The sequence below is a fragment of the Mycteria americana genome, chromosome 12 (assembly GCF_035582795.1).
Source record: "Mycteria americana isolate JAX WOST 10 ecotype Jacksonville Zoo and Gardens chromosome 12, USCA_MyAme_1.0, whole genome shotgun sequence".
In the NCBI taxonomy this organism is placed as follows: Eukaryota; Metazoa; Chordata; class Aves; order Ciconiiformes; family Ciconiidae; genus Mycteria; species Mycteria americana.
Genome location: NC_134376.1, coordinates 1653702 through 1674814, shown reverse-complemented (window position 1 = coordinate 1674814; position 21113 = coordinate 1653702). Strand labels below are relative to the sequence as shown.

At 66.8% G+C, this 21113-nt stretch overlaps 3 protein-coding genes across 3 annotated transcripts in view; 1 reads left to right on the top strand and 2 right to left on the bottom strand.

The window, feature by feature from the left end:
- The window catches only part of CASKIN1 (CASK interacting protein 1), a 34473-nt gene extending 30218 nt beyond the window's left edge, over window positions 1–4255 (bottom strand). Inside the window, exon 1 of the mRNA XM_075515218.1 lies at window positions 4019–4255. Coding sequence (XP_075371333.1) covers window positions 4019–4112 — 94 coding nt within the window. The 5' untranslated portion in view covers window positions 4113–4255. The remainder of the gene's footprint in view (window positions 1–4018) is intronic.
- A 2880-nt stretch (window positions 4256–7135) lies between these two features.
- On the bottom strand, window positions 7136–15377 carry LOC142416077 (hexosaminidase D-like). Its single transcript, XM_075515170.1, has 15 exons — window positions 15324–15377; window positions 13857–13905; window positions 10728–10824; window positions 10331–10568; window positions 10078–10187; window positions 9665–9752; window positions 9417–9581; window positions 9129–9312; window positions 8861–8932; window positions 8556–8760; window positions 8378–8460; window positions 8048–8126; window positions 7680–7781; window positions 7440–7529; window positions 7136–7319 (listed from the first exon to the last, which is right to left on the bottom strand). The coding sequence occupies exons 1-15, from the start codon at window positions 15375–15377 to the stop codon at window positions 7136–7138; spliced, it is 1800 nt and encodes a 599-aa protein (XP_075371285.1).
- Window positions 15378–15541: 164 nt separating this feature from the next.
- On the top strand, window positions 15542–21010 carry MLST8 (MTOR associated protein MLST8). Its single transcript, XM_075515095.1, has 8 exons — window positions 15542–15840; window positions 16020–16071; window positions 16166–16328; window positions 16429–16504; window positions 18633–18785; window positions 18965–19089; window positions 19558–19721; window positions 20252–21010. The coding sequence occupies exons 1-8, from the start codon at window positions 15712–15714 to the stop codon at window positions 20368–20370; spliced, it is 981 nt and encodes a 326-aa protein (XP_075371210.1). The 5' UTR covers window positions 15542–15711; the 3' UTR covers window positions 20371–21010.
- The last annotated feature ends 103 nt before the right edge of the window (window positions 21011–21113 follow it).

Here is a 21113-nt window from a genome sequence, read left to right as displayed (position 1 = left end):
GCGCGCCCTGGGCACTGCACCACAATTGGATTTGCAGCTGCCCTGCCTTTTACTGCATGGAAATTGAATTGTAAAATGTCAAAGACATTTCCTAACTGCGCCATATTAGCCTGGTTTTATTAAATACTGTTATCAGAGGAGATTATTAATGCAATCAAATGCAGGCAAAAAAACCCAGAATTAACTGGCCGCCATGTAGGAGGACGCACTGGAGGGCAGGAGGCAGCCGGTGAGGCCCTGCCCGGGAGCTTGTGTCCCCAGGGGGTCTGGCTCCTGCCTCCCGCTGCTCCCGCATCCCGGAGCACCGGCGAAGCAGTGATCCTGCCCAGCTGCTGCAGCTCCGCTTGCATCCCGGGATGGGTCCCCATGGAACGGCAGCACCCCAGAGGGTGACGAGCCTGGGGGTGCTTGCTGAGCTTTGGGGTCCCTCCCTTGCTGCCCGCTCCCAGGCAGGCTGCCCACACTGCCTGCACGATGCGCACCCCTCTGAGGAGCTGCCCGGGTCCCGGCCCGGGCTTTTCACCCATAGCAGGCTCTGCCTGCCCCGCACGGCACGGAGCCGGGAGCAGCGCGGCCGGAGGCAGCCGTGGGGCCAGGGCAGCGCCGGTGGTGCCAGCGGGGCCGGGGTCCCTCCCCGGGCAGGGCAGGACCTGCTCCCCACGTGCGGCAGCGGGGCCGGGGCTGGCTGGGATAAGCCCTGAAATGCCGGAGCTGCTGCCAGCGACACGCAGGGCAGGACGCAGAGCCCTGTGCGGGCAGCAACGTGGGAGCGGGGGTCTCCCACCCAGGGCAGGGGCACCCCGAGAGCTGCCCGTGCCTTGGCACCCGCGCCCCCGGGCAGTGGGGCCAGGCGGGTCTGGGTTACCCTGGCATAGCGGGGTGCAGGGGTCGCAGGGCCCCACGCCCAGCACCTGAGCCCCACACCGGGCAGCGTGGCTCACCCGGCCCCGGGCGCCCCGGAGCGAGGTTCCCAGAGCTCCAGCGGCGCACGAGGACACAAGCCCCAAGGGCAGCCTGGGGGACCAGGATGGCACCGAGGGCCAGGCACGGGGTGGGCATGCAGCCCCATGGGACGCAGCCCCGGCTCCCACCCGCACAGCCGGGCTGCAGCCGGCCCCTGCCACGCCGGGTGCTTGCCCGGCACCACGGGGCCAACTGCCAGGACATCTCCTTTGCCGCATGAAGCCGCCGTGCGTGGAAGTGCTTTGCAAAGCTCCCCAGCCCGGCGGAAGGAGAAGCCAGGGCAGAAGGGCCTGGCTCTCAGCTCGAGGTCCCTCCCGTGGCACGGGTGGGTGCCACGCGGAAGCCGCTTCCAAAGCGGATGAGCCACCGGTGGCACCGGCCTCAGAGGGAAGGAGCCTGCTCGCCTCAACGCGCCACGGCCGAGGAACCGCGGTTCCCCTGCGCGGCACAGCACGGCCCCGTCTCCCGCTGCCCGAAGCCCCGGGTGCCCCGAGCCGAGGGGAAAACGCCAAGTCACTACAATTCTTCGAGGTAGCACCAGGGAGGAGGGGACAGGGAGGGAAACAGTTTGCTGCCAAATCCCTGCATCTGATTTGCGTAACTTTCAGACAACCTCATCAATTATGGATGCCCAGGAAGCGAGTGCGGTGTGCGCTGCGGCCGGCCCGGGCCCCACAAACTCGTACTCCACACGCTAAATCGGGCCCCACGTCACCATAGCAACCCGTGTTAATTCACGCAGGGATTTTTAAAATCTCATTTATTAAACCCCACATGAATAGGATATTATCCAGATAACAGAGCTAAGTTACAAATCTTCCTGGTGCCGCGCAGCACGGGGAGCGCCGGAGGCACGCGTGGGACCAGCACGTGGAGGGGACGGGGGACGTGGGGACGCCGTGGCACGGGGACAGCCCCCGCTCGGTGCTCTCCCACCCGGTGCCACGCACCGCTCCTCCAACCCCGCTGCCACGGCCAGAGGTGCTCGTGCACCCCAGGCCGGGAGCGTGGCACCCGCTGCCGCACACACGACCCCGCTGCCAGGCAGGAGAGTTGGGTCCCGTGGGGAAACCGCACAAAAGCAGCCCGGCACCAGCGGGTCCGGCAGAGCGGGAGACGTGCAGCCCAGCCAGGGCGCGGGGCAAGCAACAGCAGGAATCTCCCCAATGCCAGGCTGGCCAGGCTCGGCCTTGCTGGGTGTCCCTTGTCCCTCGCCCATGAGCCCGGCACGGGGAGCACCGCTGGCCCCCGTGGCCATCCCGCCCGGCAGCGCCCGGCAGCTGGAGGGCTCTGCAGCGGGAGAGCGGCCGGGGCGGGAGATGCAGCAGAGCAGGGCTGGGAAGGAGAGGGATGCAGGAGGAGGTGGTGGCACTCCGGCACCGCTGGCCGTTGCCACAGCAACACCAGCTGTGCGCCTGGGCCAGCGGGGATCGGAGAGGGGTGTGGGGGGGATAGCGCTGGGCACGGGCTGGGTGTCCATCCCGTCCCCGCACGCCACTCTGCGAGGTCACGGAAGCAGCAGCACCTGCAGCAGGTTGGGATGAAGGGGGCCCTGAGCTGGAGCCTCTTCTCTCCCCGCGCAGGCTCTCGGCAGTGACAGCAATGATGGGACACGGGGGACACCACTACTCTGGTCCTGCATGGCACCAGGACACAGGGGACACCACACCAGCCCTGCACGGCACAAGGGACCACGCGCCGGCCCTGCGTGGCACCGGGGACATGGTGGACACCGTGCCAGCCCTGCACTACAGGGGGGACGTGGGGGATGCCACGCCAGCCCTGCTCGGCACCAGGACACGGGGGACACCACGCTGGCCCTGCTCGGCCAGGAACACCCCTGCACAGCCAAGGATGGGGACCCTGCACCAGCCCTGCACAGCTCCAGGGACACGGGGGTGCCCACGTTTGGGGAGCGCTGGGCCCCGGGAGGGAGGGACGCAGGGTGCAGTGGCGAAGGGGCCGCGTGCCCAGTGACCCGATGCCACGCGGGTGCTCCCCGTGGTCCCTGCCCATGCCCAGGGACGGTCCCCAGCCCCCCCGGGTCGGCCCCGCGCGCCAGGCCTGAAACCTGCGGCTGCATCAGCACCATGAATAATTCAGTCCCGGGTGGAACGCCTCAACCGAGCAGTTCTATTGTACAGAGAGCAGATACTCATGGAGCTACACACGCAGATACACACGTACAGACACACGTACACCCCCGCAGCCTCACGCCTGGACACGCACACTCGGGGGCACGCACGGAGACATGCAAACCCCGCCACAGAGACGCGCACAGGGAGATACCCATGGAGCTACATCCAAACACCCCCACACGGAGAAACACCAACACAGCCACATCCAAACACACATATGCCAGGGTACACACCGATACACAAACACAGACACGCACCCAAACACAGACACGCATGCACACCCAGCACGCGCGTACACGCGCACAGCCACACGCACAGGGACACATGCAAACGTGTGCGGGCACCGGCAGCCCCGCTGCACACACGCACGGTCCACGCACACGCAGGTGCCCCCAGCTCTGCCCTGCCCGCCCGGCCGCAGCCCCCTGCCCGTGCCCAGGCCAAGCCCCCCGGCCCGCACCGGCCCGGCCCGGCTCCCCGGGGGCTCGGTGCCTGCTCCCGGGCGCCGGGCAAGGGCAGCCCGGCCGGTGCCCGCCCGTGCCGGGGGTCGCACCGGCACCGGCGGGGCGACCCTGTGCAGCGCCGAGCACCCGCGCAGCGCCCGGGGACGCTCCGCCGCCGCCAGCGCCCCCCCCCCCCGCCCCGCCGGGCCGGTCCCCCCCCCCCCCGCCGGGGCGCCGCCGGGGGTCGCCGGGGTCCCCGGCCCGTCTACGGCCCCCGCCCGCGCCGTGCCGCACCGGGGAAGGGCCGGGGATGCTCCGGCGCCGGGCAGGGCGGCATCCCGGCCGGGCCCCGGGAGCAGCGGGCGGGATGCGGGCCCCGAGCCGCCGCGCCCGCTGCTGCGTTGCCGGTTCCCCCCCCCCCCGCCGCGGCGCCCCCGGCCCGGCCCGGCCCGGCCCCGCCGCCGCGGCACTCACTGGCTTTGCCGGGCTTGGGCCTCTGCAGCAGCTTCTGCACGGCCGCGACGTCCTCCGCCTTCACCGCCTGCACCAGCTCCTGGTCCTTGCCCATGGCTCCGCGGCGCCGGGGCTGCCGGCTGCGGGCTCACGGCCCGAGCATCCTCCGCGGCGCGGCGCGGCGAGGGGCGGGCGGGCGGCACGGCTCGGCTCGGCTCGACTCGGCTCGGCTCGGCGCGGCGCGGGCCCCCCCGCCCAGCCCGCTCCGGAGGCGGGGGCGGCGGCGGCGGCGGCGGGCGCCCGGGGCGGGGCGGGGCGCGGCGGGGCGGGGGGGCCGCACCGGGAGCGCGGGGGGCAGCGGGGGGGGGGAGTTCCGGGAGGAGGGGGCGCACCGGCAGCGCGGGGAAAGGAGGAGGAGGAGGAGGAGGAGAAGGAGGAGGAGGAGGAGGAGGAGGGGGCGGGGGCCGCCCCGGTGCCTGCGGGCGGGGCACGGGGATCCCCTCCCCGGCGCGGGGGAAGGTGCCGGGGCCCGCGGGACGCCCCGGCGGGAGCCGCCGCGGCCGCGCAGCCGTGGCGTGTAACGAGCTGGCGGGTCTCAGCGGCGCCGGCAGCCGGAGGGGAGAGCGGGGAGCAAGGCTGCCCGGGGCCTCTCCTTCCTCGGGCAGGACCCCGGGGGCGGCAGTGCCCCCCGGGCGAGAGGAGCCGGGGCTGGGGCTGGCTGGGGGCCGCAGCCGGGGGCTGCCGGGCCGAGCAGACACCCGCCCCCCCGGGGCGCCCCCTGCTCCCCAGCCCTGCTCCGGGGTGCCCTTCACCGGTCCCCGTCCCGCCGCTCTGCCTGGCCGTTGCAGTCGCCGACCGTCAGCCTGTGGTGGCTGATAATGGGAACCAGGCCGGAGCAGCTTTTCAATGTCTTTATTTAAAGCCCTTATTACTGCCTAATCTTCCACTTTTGTAGACACAATGGCCAGTGACATTCGTCCCCTTCCACTTTTTTATGGTTTAAATGACTGAGACATTAAAGGTGTGGAGGGTGCTGGGCAGTGCTGAGGATGCTGGCGAACCAGACGGGAAATGGGGCCAGCGACGGACAAGACGTTAATGTGCTCATGGTGCCCAGTCAGTGCAGAACATGGCCATCACCCGCACAAAATCACGCCCAAATTTCTGCTCTCCCGGACCAGTTACTGTCTAAAAGCTTTGCGGAGGTCCCAGCTCCAGCAAAATAATGTTGGGGCACGTTGGTCCGAAAGGCTGGTACCCAGCCGGCCCCTACGGTGCTGGGCGCTGCGGTGAGGCAGGCAGCTGCACGGGGACAGGCGGCTGCAGTGCACCCGTGGGTGCAGTGCACCGGTGGGTGCCTGTGGCAGAGGGAAAGATGGAGGGAACCAAGCAAACTCTAGACAAACATGAACCAACCTCCTCCCTGATGCCCTCTGCCCACCCCGTGCTGGCCCGTACCCCCCGAGCTGGAGCCCAAGGATGCCCTTAGCAGCCCCCAACTCCCTCCGCAGCCCCCAACTCCCTCCGCAGCCCCCGGCTCCAGGCTGGCCCCCCCTCAGGGACAGTGGGGTCCGTCTCCTCTCCCCACCCCCACTTTCCAATCCAGGACATTTGGGTTGCCAGCGCGAAACGCCGTCTAATCTGCCCTCTAATCCCGCAGCCTGGCAGTGCGCGGCTGCATGGGGGTCTGAGCTGCTGCGGGGCTCCCTGGGCTGGGGGCTGGGGCTCTGCAGGCGCCTGGGGGCCCCGGCAGGTCGGGGGCTTCCCTCGCATCTGCCATCCCTTGATAACCAACGGAGCTCCTCAACAAAGGTCCCTTTGTGCCCCGCAGCTCTCTCCTGCCGGGCTCCTGCACCCAGCGCCAGCACCCAGGGACCCAGCACAGACGTGGGATGGGGCAGCCCCTGCCCCAGCGGCCTCGCCGGGCACCGGGACCTTTGTGACCGAGCCAGGACATAGGGCAGCAGGGCCGTGTGGGGCTGAGTGGGGTGCACAGCTGCCCTCCTCCCCTGGCTGAGCCAGGCTTTTGCAGGAGCTCCAGACCGCCTCGCGTTTCTGCAGCTCCCTCCGGGCCCTTGCCAAGTTGGGTTGGTCTTTGCAGAGCAGAAAAATGTGCAGTGAAATGCCTGTGTCGCTGCCCCGCACACGCCCAGCCGAAACGGGCGTCCTGAAATGGGGAGAGCCGTGGGCACGGGGCGGGGGGGGGGGGTTGGCTTTGCCTCCCCCCGTTGCAGGGACGGGCACCGCGGAGGAGCAGGCACATGGAAACTCTTGCTTGCGGGAGCCGGAGGCACCACCGGCAGCGGGAGGGCTCGTCCCACGCAGGGGTCCCACCGCGTCCCCCCACCACGGCTGCCTTTCCAATGGCCGCAGGCAAGGAGCGCGGCGAAGGGCCCTGCCCGGGCGCAGGAGGCAGGACGGGCCTGGGAGCGTGCGGGGCCCCGGGCGCCGGATTAAAGGAGAGGAAGGAAGAGATGAAAGCAGCGGTTGGAGGATGGCTTGGCTCAGGAAGCGAGTGCCGCACTCGCCCCCCTCCCAGCCATCAGGGGCTTGCGGTGGTGGCTGCTGCTGAAAGCAGCCACGGGGCTGGGGAGGGGTGCTGGGGGGAGCCCGGCAGGGCCCCCACACACCCCCCTCGGGCACCGCCCCATCCTGGGTGCCAGCCCTCGCCCGGTGGCACGCGGCACCCGCACCGGGCTGGATCCCGTCCTGCAGGGAGGGCACGGCCGCCCTCGAGGCCAGCACGTGGCACACGGGCGTCCCGGTGGGCTCGGCGGCACCGCGGGGCACAGGCTGCCCTCTCCCTGCCCTCCATCAGGGCTCTGCCCTGCGGCTGCCAAACCCTCCAGCTCCAGCCGAGCAGGAGCGACGGGCCCAGGAGCCGTCTGCAGGGCAGACCCCAGCCCTCCGCGCCAGCCCCAGCTCCCCTTCGTCTGCACGGGGGGGGGGCAGAGGCGCGGCCCCCTCCAGCACCCAGCAGCATCTACGAAAATACTTTATTGTGGAAGTGGGATGGGCAGGAGCTCTCTGTACAGTACAAACCAACAGCAGCGACGCAGTCACCAGCACACAGACACGCGACGGCGGCACGCGAAGCCCACCCTAGGGGGGCAGCGGGAGCCGGGGGGGCCGCGGCCCCTACGTCACCTTGGGCCTGGCGTTGAGGCGGATGATGGCCTGGTAGTCCCGCACCAGGTCCCTCAGCTGGTCCAGGTAGGGGTTGACATTCTCCTCCATCCATTCCTCCACCGTGTCAGGGAAGTAGACCCTCTCCAGGTGGGCACGCAGGTCGCGGACGAAGCTCTCCCAGTCCTCGTGGAGCCTGGTGGGGGGAGAGCGGGGGGTCCAGCTCCCTCCTGCGAGGGACCCCAGAGCCGAGCCCAGGACCCCTCCCAGCCCCACGCAGGCCCCGGGGGGGTTCCCGGCCCCCAGCACCACGTACTTGAGCACCTTGCTGCCAAAGCTCTCCATGTTGCGGGGGTTGCCGAACTGGTGCTTCCGGTGATAGGGGCTGAACCAGCCCTTGACGGCGCTGGGGAGGCACGAAGGGAGTGGGGGGCATGGGGGCCACCCGGGGACGGAGGAGCTGCACGCCGGGCAGCTCCCCTCCCCTGCAAAAACTCTTGTGCTCCGGTCCCGTGGCCGGAGCCAGCCGACCCCGCTGCCTCCCGTCGCCCGTTACCTCTCCTCCTCCAGGGCTTTAAGGATGCTCTCCTTCAGGTGGCCGTTGACCTGCTCAACCATGTGGTAGATCTCCGCGCCAGGGAACGATCCCCTGCCCTCGCTGGGGAAAGGGAGGAGGAGGTGAGAGCCCAACACATGGGGTACACCAGCCATGCCGGGGCTCCGGGCTGGGGGAACCCCAGCACCCTGCACAGCTGGAAGGCACCCGCCCTCACCCCAGGCGGGTTTGGGACTGGGGCATTTGGGTAACCAACCCCCCGCCCCCCTCCAGCGCATCCCTTCTGACACGACCAGGGCGGCAGTGCCGCGGCCGTCTCCGCCACGGCCGGGCTGTGCCACGCACCGCGGCCGGGCTGTGCCACGCACCACGTGCTCTGCTCCAGCTGCATGCTCTGGAAGCCCAGCGCGTCCAGGACCTTCCTCTTCGTCTCTTCCGTGAAGCCCCCTGGGGAGGGCGAGGAGAGGGGCAGAGGGGCCCGGGCCACCCCACCGTCAGGCACTTGGCCCTGGCTTCACCGCGCCCCTGAAACTGGGGGAGCTGAAGCTCTCCTTCCCCTGCCTCCCACCCCCTCCCGGCATCCTTCCCTGCCTGCCCCACGGGGTCTCGCAGGCAGCGGCTGCCCGCGGGGTGGGGAGATGGGGGATGAGCCCGTCCACGACGGCTGCTCCGGTGCCGGCAGCAGCGGGGTGGCTCACCGTTCACCAGGGTCTGCAGGCAGACGGCCAGGGAGGGGATGCCGACGGGCAGCAGCTCGCAGAGCACCGAGTAGTGATCGTACCTGTGGACCGGGGCCAGCCGCACCATCGCCTCCCGCGCCACCGCCGGCAGGGCTGCGCGGGCACCGGGGAGGGCGGGGGTCCCGCCGCCCCTCACCTCTGCCAGCCGGTGAGGACGATGCCCTGGAAGCGCAGTGGGGCCAGCCGTGGCAGGGCCTGCATCACCTTCAGCCAGCTCAGGTGGTTTTTCAGGTGGTAGCTCAGGGGGGGCCAGGTCTGCGCCGGTCCCGTGGTGCCCTTGAAGGCGCTGGCGAACCACACCGCCTCGAAGCCGCTCTCCACGTACTTGGTGAGGAACGGCCCTGCAGCGGGACAGGCGCGAGCCACCAGTGCCGCTGTCCCCGGGGGGCTGGGGGGGCTCAGTGGGGGGTGTCCCGTCCCCCTCCCCGCGTGCCGCCTTACCGATCTGCTCAGCCTCGAAGTCGGGCGCGTAGAACCACACCACGGGCGAGACGTGCTTTGCTATCCCGGACTCTGGGGGGGAGCAGGGATGGGGACATGGGCACTGGTGCCAGCGGCAGGAGGATGCCTGGGGCTCCTCATGCTCCCCCAAGACCCAGGCACGGGCTCCTGCCGGGCACTGGCACAACGCCTGTCAGGGCGGCCATGCGGACGGGCGCTGCCGAGACCCTCGCTTCGAGTGCCGCCGCTGCTGTCCCCATCCTCTCACCCTGCAGGGCTCCCACGCTGATCTTCCTCAGCATGTCGTCCCACATGAGTGCCCGCAGCCCTGTGTACTGCGTGGTGATGAAGCCCAGCACCTCCTTGATGTGCTTCAGGTACATGGTCCCCGTGTCGCCCTTGTTGCGGCTCATCCAGTTCTTGGAGTCCATCCCCTCCCCAAGATGGAAGACCTGGATTTGGGGGGGGGGGGGGGGAAGGGGGATGCTCAGCAGCCCTGGGGGCACGCCTGGCACCTGGGGCAAGGGCTGGGGTCCCCGCGTGGCCCATTGCCCACCTCGTCCGCGCCGATGTGGATCCAGGTGGAGCGCCTGTGCTTCTCGATCACCTGCGACAAGATGCTCTTGAGCAGGGCCAGGGTGTCAGGGACGTGGGGGTTGAAGCTGTTGGGGAAGCGCTCGACCTCCCGCAGGTGCTGGTACTTCTCGTGCTTGAGGATGAACTGCGCGGGAGGAGCCGTCAGGGGGGTTTCCGGGCCACGGGCCGAAGGGATGCGGGATGAAGAGCGGAACCGGGACCCCCTACCTCCACGTGCCCAAAGGTCTGCACCAGGGGAACCACCTCCAGCTTGTGGAGCTCTGCCAGCTGCTGGATCTGCTCGACGTCCTCCTCGCTGGGAGGGCAGGGACAGGCTCACCAGGGGATGCCGGGGCAGAGGGCAGAGCGTGAGGGCACTCCCTCCTCCTCCTCCTCCTCCGGCACCCTGCCCGTGTAGCCCCTGCCGCCCCACACCTGTGTGGACTTTGCTATGGGGACACAAATATTGACCCGGCGGGGCAGGAAGCTGGTCTGCTGGCAGCACAGCCCGGCACTCTGACCACAGCTACTGCGGGCACAGGTCCAGGCGGGTCACACCCTGCCCCTGGAACCCCGGGACCTGCCAGGGCCACGCCAAGCCAGCAGCCTCCCGGCCAGCTCAGCACACAGCCCCGGCTCACCTGTAAGCGTACGGAGACTTGAGGATTTCCAGCTCCCCCTTGAAGGGGAACATGTCCTCGTACTCGACGAGGACACCGTTGGCTCCCAGCTGGGACAGGAGGGGGAACACCTGCGGGGCGAGCAGGGTGGGCTCAGCCGGCGGGGAGGGCACGATCCTGGGGGGCCGGCGGGGACAGCCAGCAGGCCGAGCCCCCTCTGCCCCCGCAGCGTGTCCCTCCCCGGCACCTCCCGCCGGTCCCCGGGCACCCTCACCTGCTCCAAGTAGGAGACCCTGGGCGCAGCTCCCTTGAGGTCCAGGTGGACCAGCTTCATCTCGGTGGTGCTGACGTCCCTGGCGACCTGCTGCCCAGGCTCTTGCCTCGGGGCCGTTATCTTTGCCACGGGGAGCTCGAGAGCCTGGCTCTGGGGGCCAGCGTCCTGGGCAGCGTCACCCGTGTCCCCCCAGAACGCGCTGTCCTTGCCGACGTGCTTGTGCAGCTCCAGGGTGAAGCTGCAGGGAGCGGAGCAGGGCTGGGGGTGCCGCGGGGCACGGGGGCACCGGCTGCCCCCCCAGCAACAGGCCCCTGCGTGGGCACAACCCAGGGGCTCCCCACGGACCCCGGCCCCGCTGGGGCCCCCACCCACGCCTGGGGTCCTGCTGTCACCTCACCTGTCACGGAAGAGGAACTTGATGCCGGCCAAGGCCACGAGGAGCAGCACGACGAGGCGCAGCAGGTTCAGCCTGTGGCTCCGCTGGAAGGCCATCTCTGCGGGGCACACACGGGGGTCCAGCTATGCAGCAGCACCCCGAGGGACCCCGAGCACAGGTGACCCCACGCAGCCCCACAAACTGTGCCCTACTCCACTGACCAGGGCAGCACAAGACCCAGAGGAAGGGGACACCTACCTCATGTGCCCCAGCACCGGGGCCGGTGGCCAGACCTGCCTTTGCCCCTGCCTGCAAGGGCACAGCCTCCCTGGGCTCTGCCAGCGCAGGAGCAAACAAGGCAGCGGCTGCAGGGCAGGTCCCCGCTGGGGGATCCCCTCGAGCTGCCGCGTTACCTCCGAGACCAGGGCTGTGTCACGGGGCGGCTGGGTGGGGTGGCATCGTGGGGCAGGCACAGTGCAGCCGGGGCTGGCCAGGCACCGGAGGCAACGCCCTTGCGGGTGGAGGAGAGGAGATTGGGGACTGCCCAGGCACATGCTGGCACCGGGCTGCTCCGGGGATGGGCGTCGGTGTGGCCACAGGCGCTGCCGGGGCGAAGGCGGCAGCCCGGACCCCCCCGGCACCCGCAGGGACGGGCACGTGCTCGCCGCACGCAGCCCACAGCATCTGCCCGGGGAGGCGAGTCCCATCCAGCGCCGCAGAGGGGAAGGGGCACGAGCTGCTTCGCCCGCTGGAAAACAACGTCAGAGCGGGGCAGGAGCCCGGCGGGGTCCGGCCACCGGCATCTGAGCCCGGTGAGAGGAGCTGCCGCTTCCCCCACGGAGGGGGAGAGGGACGAGGGCGGGACGGCCTGCGCTGCCGGGGGCTGCGAGACGCCGCACCGCACCGTGCGGGGGAGGCTGGTCTGGTTAAACCCATGTTTGATCTCTCACGGGACACGTAGGACAGGCCACGTGGGGTGCAGGGACGAGCTCGTGTCAAAGAGTTGTCGCCATTAAGATTAATAAAATTCATTTGAAGTCTTTTTTCCCTAAACCAATTTTGAGAACTCCCGAGATGGGGATCTACCAATTTAGATGAAAGCGAGCCCAAACCAAAGGCAGACTCCGCAGGGCAGGAGGCGGCAGGCACCCCTTCCCCAGCCCCTCCACGGTCACAGCTCAGGGGACGGTGCAGAGATTTGTACCCGCTGGCACGTGGCCAGCCCCGACACCAAGACCCACAGCAGCGTCCCACGCAGCCGGCACCGCAGCCGCGGCAGGAGGTGCTCAGCCAGGCCAGACCCCGGCGAGCGCAGTACTGGGGCACTGCCGCGACCAGGAGCACCGCTCCCGTGAGCCCCGGGGGGCCACCAGCCTCCGCAGCCCCAGCGTGCCTCCCTGGGAAAGCGCTGCGGGGGGGAACACCAAGTGCACCCCGTGTCCCCCACTCCTGCAGCCCCCTCGGGGCTCCTCCTTGCCTGCAGCACTGCTCCCAGGTGACAAGGGACCTGCGGTGATGCCTGCTCCCACCCCAGGAGTCCAGAGCCACCCCGCTGTGGGCAGCACCCCTCCTGCGTCCCCGCGGCACGACAGGCAGGAGGCAGCACGAATCCTCCTGGGAGCTGCGCACGAGAAGCACTAGCATCATTTCTGCCCTTTTTTCCTCCTTTTTTTGCCAACTCCGGCATGCGCAGCGGGGCAGGGATGGGGCAGCGCGTCACGACCCCCGGCCCAGCAGCCGCCGCGAGCGCCGGGGCAGCGGCCACCAGCCCTTTCGGTGAGTTGCCACCCAAACGCGCCGACGTTCAGGGTTAAATTCAGCGTTGCCAGATTTGGGAACTGAAAAGCAGATTTTGGCTGCTGCCGGCACACAAGCGGCTCAGCTGATCGCGAGGGTTTTGTTTGCGTTGCCAGAGCAGTGGCACCAGGGGAGAGCTGCGCTGAGCTGCCCCGTGCCTCCGGCTCTGAATTAGCCCTTTTTCCAGACACAGCCCTAATCCCTCCCGACATGCTCCTCCCGCACCCTGCCACGGGGCACAGGGCGGGCGCAGCGGCCGGGACCCCCAGCACGTCCTGCAGAGCCAGCGCAGGACACGCTGTCCCCAGAGCACGAGGCCCCAGCGAGGCCACGGCGTGGGGCAGGGCAGTGCCGTGCGGGAAGGAGCTGGAGCATCCTTGCTCCGTCCCCACCGCCCAGTACCCACGGGTACCCAGTCCCCCGGTGCTCACGCACGGGAGGCAGGGCAGGATCCTGGTTTCGGGGCAGGTCGTGCCCGTGCTGTCCCCTGCGCTCACGTCCCTGCATGAAAAACACGCCTCGTGCTCGGTGCTGCACCTCCTCTGCTGCAGGGGACAAACGCAGCACCCGCTCCCTGCCCTGCCCGTCCCCGCTGCGGTTCCATCCTGCCCGGCCCTGGATGCTCCTGGCAGCGCCGGCACTGCCTGGCAGGGACGGCTGCCAGCCGGGGCTCACCTCCACCGGGTGCGCGGGAAGGTGCAGGGGGGACATGGGGGGGTTCAGTGGCCCCCGGGCACGGGGCAGGCAGGCACGGGGAGCCCAGCACCCAGGAAGGCCATGAATATGCAAAGTGCTAATCGCGCCGTCATGGGAACACAGCGCCTGATCAGAACAGGGATAAATATTTAGACAGACGCCGTCAGCTCGCCAAGATTTGGCGGTTTTAATATATGTTATCTTATTTAAATAGAGAACAAGTTTCCAGGATTTGAGCCTCCCTGGCACAGCCCAGGCGAGGGCAGGCGGGATGGGGGCACGCCGGCGGCGGGGTGCAGCACCAAGGGGGGACCGGGGGCAGCCGCGGCTCTGCGCCCTGTGCCGGCGGGAGATCCCTTTGCGGCGAGGGCTCAGCTGATTGATGCCGCTGCTCTAACCCGGCATCTCGCTGCTAGCGCCCACCGTATTTATTAACGTGACATCTCCCTCTGCCAACCCTTCGGGGACGGCGCTGGCACGGTCCCCGGGAGGCTGGGAAGAGCCTGCAGCTCCGCGCAGCCGGCCAGCCTGGCTCAACGCTCTCGGCAGCCGCCGCGCGAGGAGGGGGCCGGGCCCTCGTCCCCCCTCCCCTGCCTCCACGCAGCCCACGGGCGTTTTGCTCCCAGCTCCCCGAAACCAGCCCAGCTCCCCGCTTACCTTCCAGAGCCCGGAGGCGAGGAGGATGGAAGCAAACCCAAACCTGAGCCTGGAGAGAGCAGGGCCATGGGGAGGACAGAGCCAAGAGGCCGCGGGCTGGCAGCGAGGGTTTCGGGTGCCGTCGCGGGGTTTGGATGCCGCCCGGCCGCCCACCGCCCCGCTCTGGCGTTCCCCAGCCGTTGCCATGCCAAACCCTCGCTCCCGTCGGTGCGCACGACGACGGCGCGGCCGTGGGAAGGGTGACGCTGCACCATGCACACTCATGTGCACGCTCACGTGCACGTGCACACGCTCACGCGCTTCCAGAGCCTTCCTCGGTCAGTCCGGCTGAGGCCGTCCCCGTCCCCAGCCCGGGTCACCCCCGTCCCCAGCCTGGGTCACCCCCACGGGCTGAGCTGCCCCTTGCCAGGGGCCCCGGCGCTGCAGCCCCACGGCTCCCGCGTGGGGAGGCTGTGGACCCCCCCCCGCGGGGCCACAGCCCCCACCGCAGCAGGAGGGGGCTCCTCCCCCGGTCCCCGGGCAGGGGTGGCCCCTGTCCCCCCCCCCGGGACGCCGGGGCACACCCGGGGCAGCCCCGGGGCACGGGGGGGCCTTTCCGCACCCCACCCAGCCCACTGCGCTGCCAGGGCACCCCCCGCACGCCGCAAGCCTGGGGCACCCCACGTCCCCCTACGCCCCCAGGTCCCCCTCGAGCACCCCCGCACCCGCGGCACCCTCCAGGCTCCGCTGGGCATCGCTGCGGCCCCGGGCATCCCGGCATCCCCCCGGCCATCCCCGCGGCACCGGTCCTCCCGGCCATCCCTGCATCCCCGAGCATCCCCGACTCCCACGGCCCTTACCGGCAGGTGCGGGGCCGCCGCGGGCACCGCCGGGAGCGAGCGCGGGCACGAACCGCAGCCGCCGCCGCCGCCGCCGTTCTTAAAGGGCCCGGGCGGCGCCGGTGCCGTGGGCGCTGCGGCGGTGCGGGGCGGTGCGGGGCCGAGGCCGGGCGGCGAGCGAGGGGGGGATGCTCTGGCTCCCGCCACCCGCCGTGCACAGCGGGGCGGCACCGGTAGGGCGGGGACCGTGCCCCACGTCCCGGTGCGACACCCGCACGGCGGGGGACACCGTCACGAGCGCGGAGCCGCCGCCCGCCCTGCCCCGGGGAGGCACCGGCACAAAGGGTGACTCCGGGAGGGCTCCGCGGTGCCCCGGCGGGCCCGGCCGTGCCCGGTGTGTGCCCGGTGTGCCCGGTGCCCGGTGTGTCCGGTGCCCGGTGTGTGCCCGGTACCCGGTGTGCCCGGTGCCCGGTGTGTGCCCGGTGCCCGGTGTGTGCCCCGTGTGTACCCGGTGCCCGGTGTGTGCCCGGTGCCCGGTGCCCGCCCCGCGGTGCTCGGCGCTGCACACCCGCGCTCGGCGCGGCGCCCTCTGGCGGCGCTGCTGGGAACGGTCTCCACCCCCCCCACATGCCCCGTGGTCTCGCCTCACTCCCCCCCCCCGCGCCCTGCACGTAGTATCGCCCACCGCCGCGCTCTTGCGCATGCGCCTGCCGACGGACGACGCCCAGAGCGGCTGCGCGCTAAGGCGGGGCGTCACGCGCACGCGCAGTGAGCAAGCCTGACAGCGTGGCGCATGCGCAGAGTGAGGCGTGCGCCCTGCGCCGGCCGCGGCTGCCGGTACCGGGGGAGAGCTGGGGGGGGGGGCGGGGGACGGGCTCCGGGCTCCCTCGCGCACGGGGCGGGCACGGGGGCGCAGGCGAGGCCCCACGCGTGAGCGCGGGGCCGAGCGTGGGCGGGGTGCGGCGGCGTTGAGCGGGCCGGGACCGGGTCCGGGTCCGGGTCGCGGCGGGGCCTGAGCGGGCCCCGGCGGCGGGACCATGAACGCGGCGCAGGGCACGGTGGGCAGCGACCCCGTCATCCTGGCCACGGCCGGCTACGACCACACGGTGCGGTTCTGGCAGGCGCACAGCGGCATCTGCACCCGCACCGTCCAGCACCAGGACTCCGTATCCTTCACCGCGCCCCGGGCCGGGGCCTGGCGGGGCCGGGGGAGGCCTGGGGGGGCCGCCCCCACCCGCCCCACGGACACCGTTAGCTCGGCGTCACGCCCCACGTTTGGGAGCTCCCGGTCTCGCCCGTGGGGTCCCGGCTGCTGCTTCTTACCGACCTTAACGGGCACCTGCAGCAGGTGAACGCTCTGGAGATCACACCGGACCGCAGCATGATCGCTGCCGCAGGTGAGCCCGCCCGGCCCCCCACTGCCCCGGGCACGGGCGACGCCGGACACGGGCAGGGGGGCATTGGTCATCCCCTGCCCGGTTGTTGCTGCAGGCTACCAGCACATCCGCATGTACGACCTCAACTCCAACAACCCCAACCCCGTCATTAACTACGACGGCGTCAGCAAGAACATCACCTCCGTGGGCTTCCACGAGGACGGGCGGTGGATGTACACGGGCGGGGAGGACTGCATGGCCAGGATCTGGGACCTGAGGTGGGCAGAGGCGGCGGTCCCCCCCTCCGGCAGCACCCCAGAGGCGGCGGAGCTGATTGCACGCTCTTAAACACGCTCCTTCCTCACCGTTTCGTTGCAGGTCTCGTAACCTCCAGTGTCAGCGGATTTTCCAGGTGAACGCTCCTATTAACTGTGTCTGCCTGCACCCCAACCAGGTGAGCAGCGGCTCCTCTGCGATTTCCCAGCTCATGCTTTGCCGTGGTTCCTCTGGGTAAACCTGAGGGGCTGCGGAGTTTTATACTGGCAGACATGGCAAAAAATCTGGGGGCTGGCAGGGGAGGGTGGCCTTCCTGGTGGCACAGATCCGCGAGCTCTCAGTGGCATTGCTGGACAAGCAGCAGCTGGCTTCCCACACCCAGGCCGCCCGTCCTCCTGCTCCCTTGCCGAGCTGCTGTTGCCGGGAGCTTTGGGTCGGCGTGGGAACACAGCCCACGCGGCACGGGAGCCGGCACGACGGGCGCGCGGTCCCTCCGTCTGCCCCGGGAAAGCCAACGCTGCTTTGTGCGGTGGAGCAAACCTCCCCGAGCAGCGGTGCTGGGAGCGAGCAGGTACTGCAGGCTCACGCTGTGCCTGCAGCAGGCGTCCATGCCGCAGCCCGGGGGCTTTGTCCGCTGGGCTCATTTGCCAGCCGACGCGTTTGTGCTAATTACCTGCTGGCTGTTGCAAGAGACAGCGTAGCGGCTGCGCTGGGCCTCTCGTCCCGTAGGAGGGGACGCTCCTCGGGGGCCGTCTCTGTCCCAAGAACATAACCAAGGGGATGCGGTGGGAGTGGAACTGGTGGCGCGGGGCGGGCTGGGAAGCTTGAGGGTGGCACCGCTGCCAAGAAAAAGCATCTCTGGGCCCGTAGCCCCAATTACTTTTGGGCCTTTGGTCAGACTTGCTCAAGATTCACTAGTCGGTTCAGAAGCTGTTGATGAACAGAGGGATGGCTGGGGCTGGGGAAACGAGGCTAAAAGGGAGCGCGGTGCATTAGAGGGGACGGCGGTGCAAATCAATACGTATCATTGCAGTGTTAATAACCCGTCTGGTCCGTTTTGTGTTCACAGTGCTGCAGGGTTTGTTTGCAGACATGGCAGTGCAAACCTTTTTAAAAAGCTGAGTAATAGAAATGTTTCTTTGCATTCGATTTTGCAAAGGTTTATTTTTGCAAGTCCTGAATTTTAGACCTGGTTTGAGATCAATTATTTGGACCAGACTTTACCCAAATGCTGCCGATGCTCCTATAGTGCCGGTGCTGTGAGAATGTATTACGTTAAAACAATATTGTTGTTACACATACACCTTACACGTGAATTAAATCGCTAACCACGATGCTGCTGAGTTGCAGAAGTGCTGGTTTGTGAGCAGAACGCAGTTAATCAGTCCGAAGGTGGCAGTATGTATTCAGATAGCTTTATCGCTCTGCAATTCCCTGCTGCAGTGATGCTGATCCAGTTATCCAAGAGAGATTTCTCACGGCCTGGGTAAAGCCATGACGGCTTTAGCAGTTGCACTTACAGCTGCTAAGAGGGGGCTAAGGATTGAGGCGTCCAGAAGACGCTTCTGTGCTGTGCAGTCAGCTAAATATATCGAGCGATGATTGTCTTCCTCAGAAACAAGCCTTTGCTCACAGGTACAGGAGTAGCTGTGCCTGATGACCTGATCTCCTCTAGGGATTCTGCTAAAATTATGGGCAGCGCAAGACTGTCGATAAAAGCCCTGGTTTTGGTGGAGAGCCGCCAGCATTGTCTTCTGGTCTGAGCACGGGATCGGAGCCAGAACTCCTGCCCTTCAGCTGGCTCGTGTCCTTCCCCTGAGAAGGGGAGAGAGAGAAAAACCCATTTAGGCTTGTGTTTTTCAGGTATCTGTACACTCTTGAGTGCTTCAGTTGTTCACTGGCCAACTTACATCTTAATGCCCGCTTCTCAGACGTGCTGAAAATCATTTGGCTTCTGTGGATGTTGTTTGGAGCTGTAGCTGTGCAACGGTTCTGGAAATCAGGCAGCTGCTGTCTGCTCTGGGGTTTATAAAATTAGCAAACACTTCTGTAAAGGTAAACAGCCTTTTTGCAGAGTGTAACGTGAGATTAGTACTCTGCTTGCTCTCAGCGCCCGGGGCGGTCAGCAGGCTGCTGGAGCTCTGAAACAGCCCTGTGCTGGGGAATAATTAGGCAGAACAGGACCCTGATGCTTAAAACTAGAGCAAGGCTCCACGTGGTGCTACACGGGCACGATCTGGGCATTGGCTTGGGGCTGCTGCTTGCGGGGTTGTCCTCAGAGGGACGAGGCTGCTGTTTTCTTGCAGGCAGAGCTAATTGTGGGTGATCAGAGTGGTGCCATTCACATCTGGGACCTGAAGACAGACCACAACGAGCAGCTGATTCCAGAGCCCGAAGTTTCTGTGAATTCCGTTCACATTGACCCCGATGCCAGTTACATGGCGGCTGTCAACAGCTCGGTGAGCTCCGGCAGCCTTGAACGTGGGATGGGCTGTGCCTCCCGTGGGCAGAGACAGCCGGTCTGCACGTACCGGCTTTGCCTGCAGCTTTGCCGTGCCGTGGTCGGACGTGGAAAGTCCGGGTTGCTTTTGGGTGGGTGACCATCAGCCCGGCCACAGATCCCCCTGTCTCACCGCAGGGAAATTGCTACGTGTGGAACCTGACGGGCGGCATCGGAGAGGAGGTGACCCAGCTGATCCCCAAGACCAAGATCCCAGCACACAACCGCTACGCCCTTCAGTGCAAGTTCAGCCCCGACTCCACGTGAGTGCGTGCCAGCCCCTCGCCTACCTGCGATGGGAACAGATGGTCCTTTCCGGGCAGGCAGAGACCAGCTGTGCCTCCAGCTGTTGGCTGATGCTGGCTCCACACTGCCCTGCAGGTCCCCCAGGGAGGAGCGGGACAGGAGGACGGGACACGCTGGGACTGGGTTGCTGTCAGTGGCATCCCAGCCTTGTGCTCCGTGATCTCGGCGAGCTTTGCAGCCGCGAGCTGTTCTTACAGCTGGGATCGAATTGCTGATCTCCGGGAGCAAAGCGGTGAACTTGGGGTACTCCTTCACCGCGTCTGTTCCGCTTGAATCTCATAAGGCAGATGATATAGGTGTAAAGAAACCCGATTACAATGAACGCAGGTCTCCAGTTCATTACTGTTCCAGGCCCGCATTAACGAGAGGCCCTTAGGCGTACACGGTGACTAATAAGGTTACCCTCGCACGTCTCTTCCTTGCAGGCTCTTGGCTACCTGTTCTGCAGATCAGACGTGTAAGATCTGGAGGACTTCAAACTTCTCTCTGATGACAGAGCTGAGCATTAAGAGCAATAACCCAGGGGAAACATCTCGGGGCTGGATGTGGGACTGCGCGTTCTCCGGGGACTCCCAGTACATTGTCACAGGTGAGGCACTGCCGCACTCCTGCCCTTGGCCCGCCGCTTGATTTGGGCTACGCCAGGCGCCCAGCACTAGCACAGGACTTAGCGGTTTCTCTAACCGGGATGTTGCCAAGTCCTCGTGCACCAGTAGGCGAGGAGAGAGCACCCAGCCTTGCGCCCGCAGCGCAGTCTGCTAATTCCTTTAAGCGTTTTGCCTGTGCTGCAACAGGGCATCTGTTTAAACTGGAAAGGTGATCTTCATGGGTGCAGTTTACTTCACCTGGTAGCAATGCTGCTTGCAGTACGCAGCATGATCGTCCCTTCAAAACACACGCGTCGTAATTTCCACGGTAACTTCCCTCCGAAATAATTAAAACCTGGCATAATACAGAAATGCACTAAGCTTCTTGCTCTGCGTGGCTGCCTTACCTGTCATCAACAGCCCTAATAAAGGTGTTGAATGAAGCAAGAGGAAAGTCTTTCTTAAAATAATAATAATAAAGTCTAAAGGGTAATGCGATATATCCCGCTCCTCTTTTCACTTTCTGTTCCAGCCTCCTCTGATAACCTGGCCAGACTTTGGTGTGTGGAGACAGGAGAGATCAAGAGGGAATACAGCGGCCACCAGAAAGCAGTCGTCTGCCTTGCTTTCAACGACAGCGTGTTGGGATAATGGTCACGTGTGGGAAGGAAAGGACCTCTGCTTGTTTTCCCTTGTCTTATGGTGGCAAGCAGCCTCTCTGGAGCCCGAGACACGCACTTATAACCATCCCCTGTGCTGATGGAGAGGGCTCGGTCTCTGCCAGAAGCAGCTGCGTTTGCCTGGAGCGAGACCAGGCTTCAGCTCTGGGCAGATCATTACTGAAACGTGTGTGGCCTCTAAGGGAGGCCGCTGGGACAAAAGGGAAGGGAGAGCGAGGCACAATCCCACTGAGGGGAGCTGGGCGCGGTGCAGCTGGAGGAATCCCCGTGGCATCAGCTGCTGACAGCTGTGTGATATTCTTGTACCCCAAAGTGGAAAAAAAATAATCAGCCTTTCTAACGGATGGACGAGGCTGAGCAAAGAGAGGAAAGGCAGCTGTTGTCTTGGTTTGCAGTCCCTTTATTCAAAGTGTATTTTGCAGACTTACTTGGAGAGCTGCACTCTTACAAAGCCAACCACCCCCAACAAATGTAATAACCTCGTGTTGAACAGGGCATGCAGCCATAAAACACTAGCTACTCCTCGTCGTTCCTCTAGGCCTGGATCTCCTAATACCTACGTACAAGATGCAGCCCTGGAGCACAACTGCAAATAAAGTGGCTGTACTGACGGTGCTGAGCAGAGTCCTGTTATTTTTCTAAACTCTCCTGCACTGCAGCATGAAATCAGCAGGAAGCTTTTGGGGGATATCGTAGATGTTACCCTTCCTTGTT

What these genes read in the sequence shown, in the direction of transcription:
- LOC142416077 (XM_075515170.1), bottom strand. Translation starts at nt 15,377, where the DNA reads ATGCGCAAGAGCGCGGCGGTGGGCGATACTACGTGCAGGGCGCGGGGG. An exon ending in AAGTCTCCGTACGCTTACAG is followed by an intron (nt 9,753 to 10,077) that starts GTGAGCCGGGGC and finishes CTGCCCTCCCAG; the next exon opens with CGAGGAGGACGTCGAGCAGA. An exon ending in AAAGCCCTGGAGGAGGAGAG is followed by an intron (nt 7,530 to 7,679) that starts GTAACGGGCGAC and finishes GTGCCTCCCCAG; the next exon opens with CGCCGTCAAGGGCTGGTTCA.
- MLST8 (XM_075515095.1), top strand. Translation starts at nt 15,712, where the DNA reads ATGAACGCGGCGCAGGGCACGGTGGGCAGCGACCCCGTCATCCTGGCC. An exon ending in TGGCGGCTGTCAACAGCTCG is followed by an intron (nt 18,786 to 18,964) that starts GTGAGCTCCGGC and finishes GTCTCACCGCAG; the next exon opens with GGAAATTGCTACGTGTGGAA. An exon ending in AAGTTCAGCCCCGACTCCAC is followed by an intron (nt 19,090 to 19,557) that starts GTGAGTGCGTGC and finishes TCTTCCTTGCAG; the next exon opens with GCTCTTGGCTACCTGTTCTG.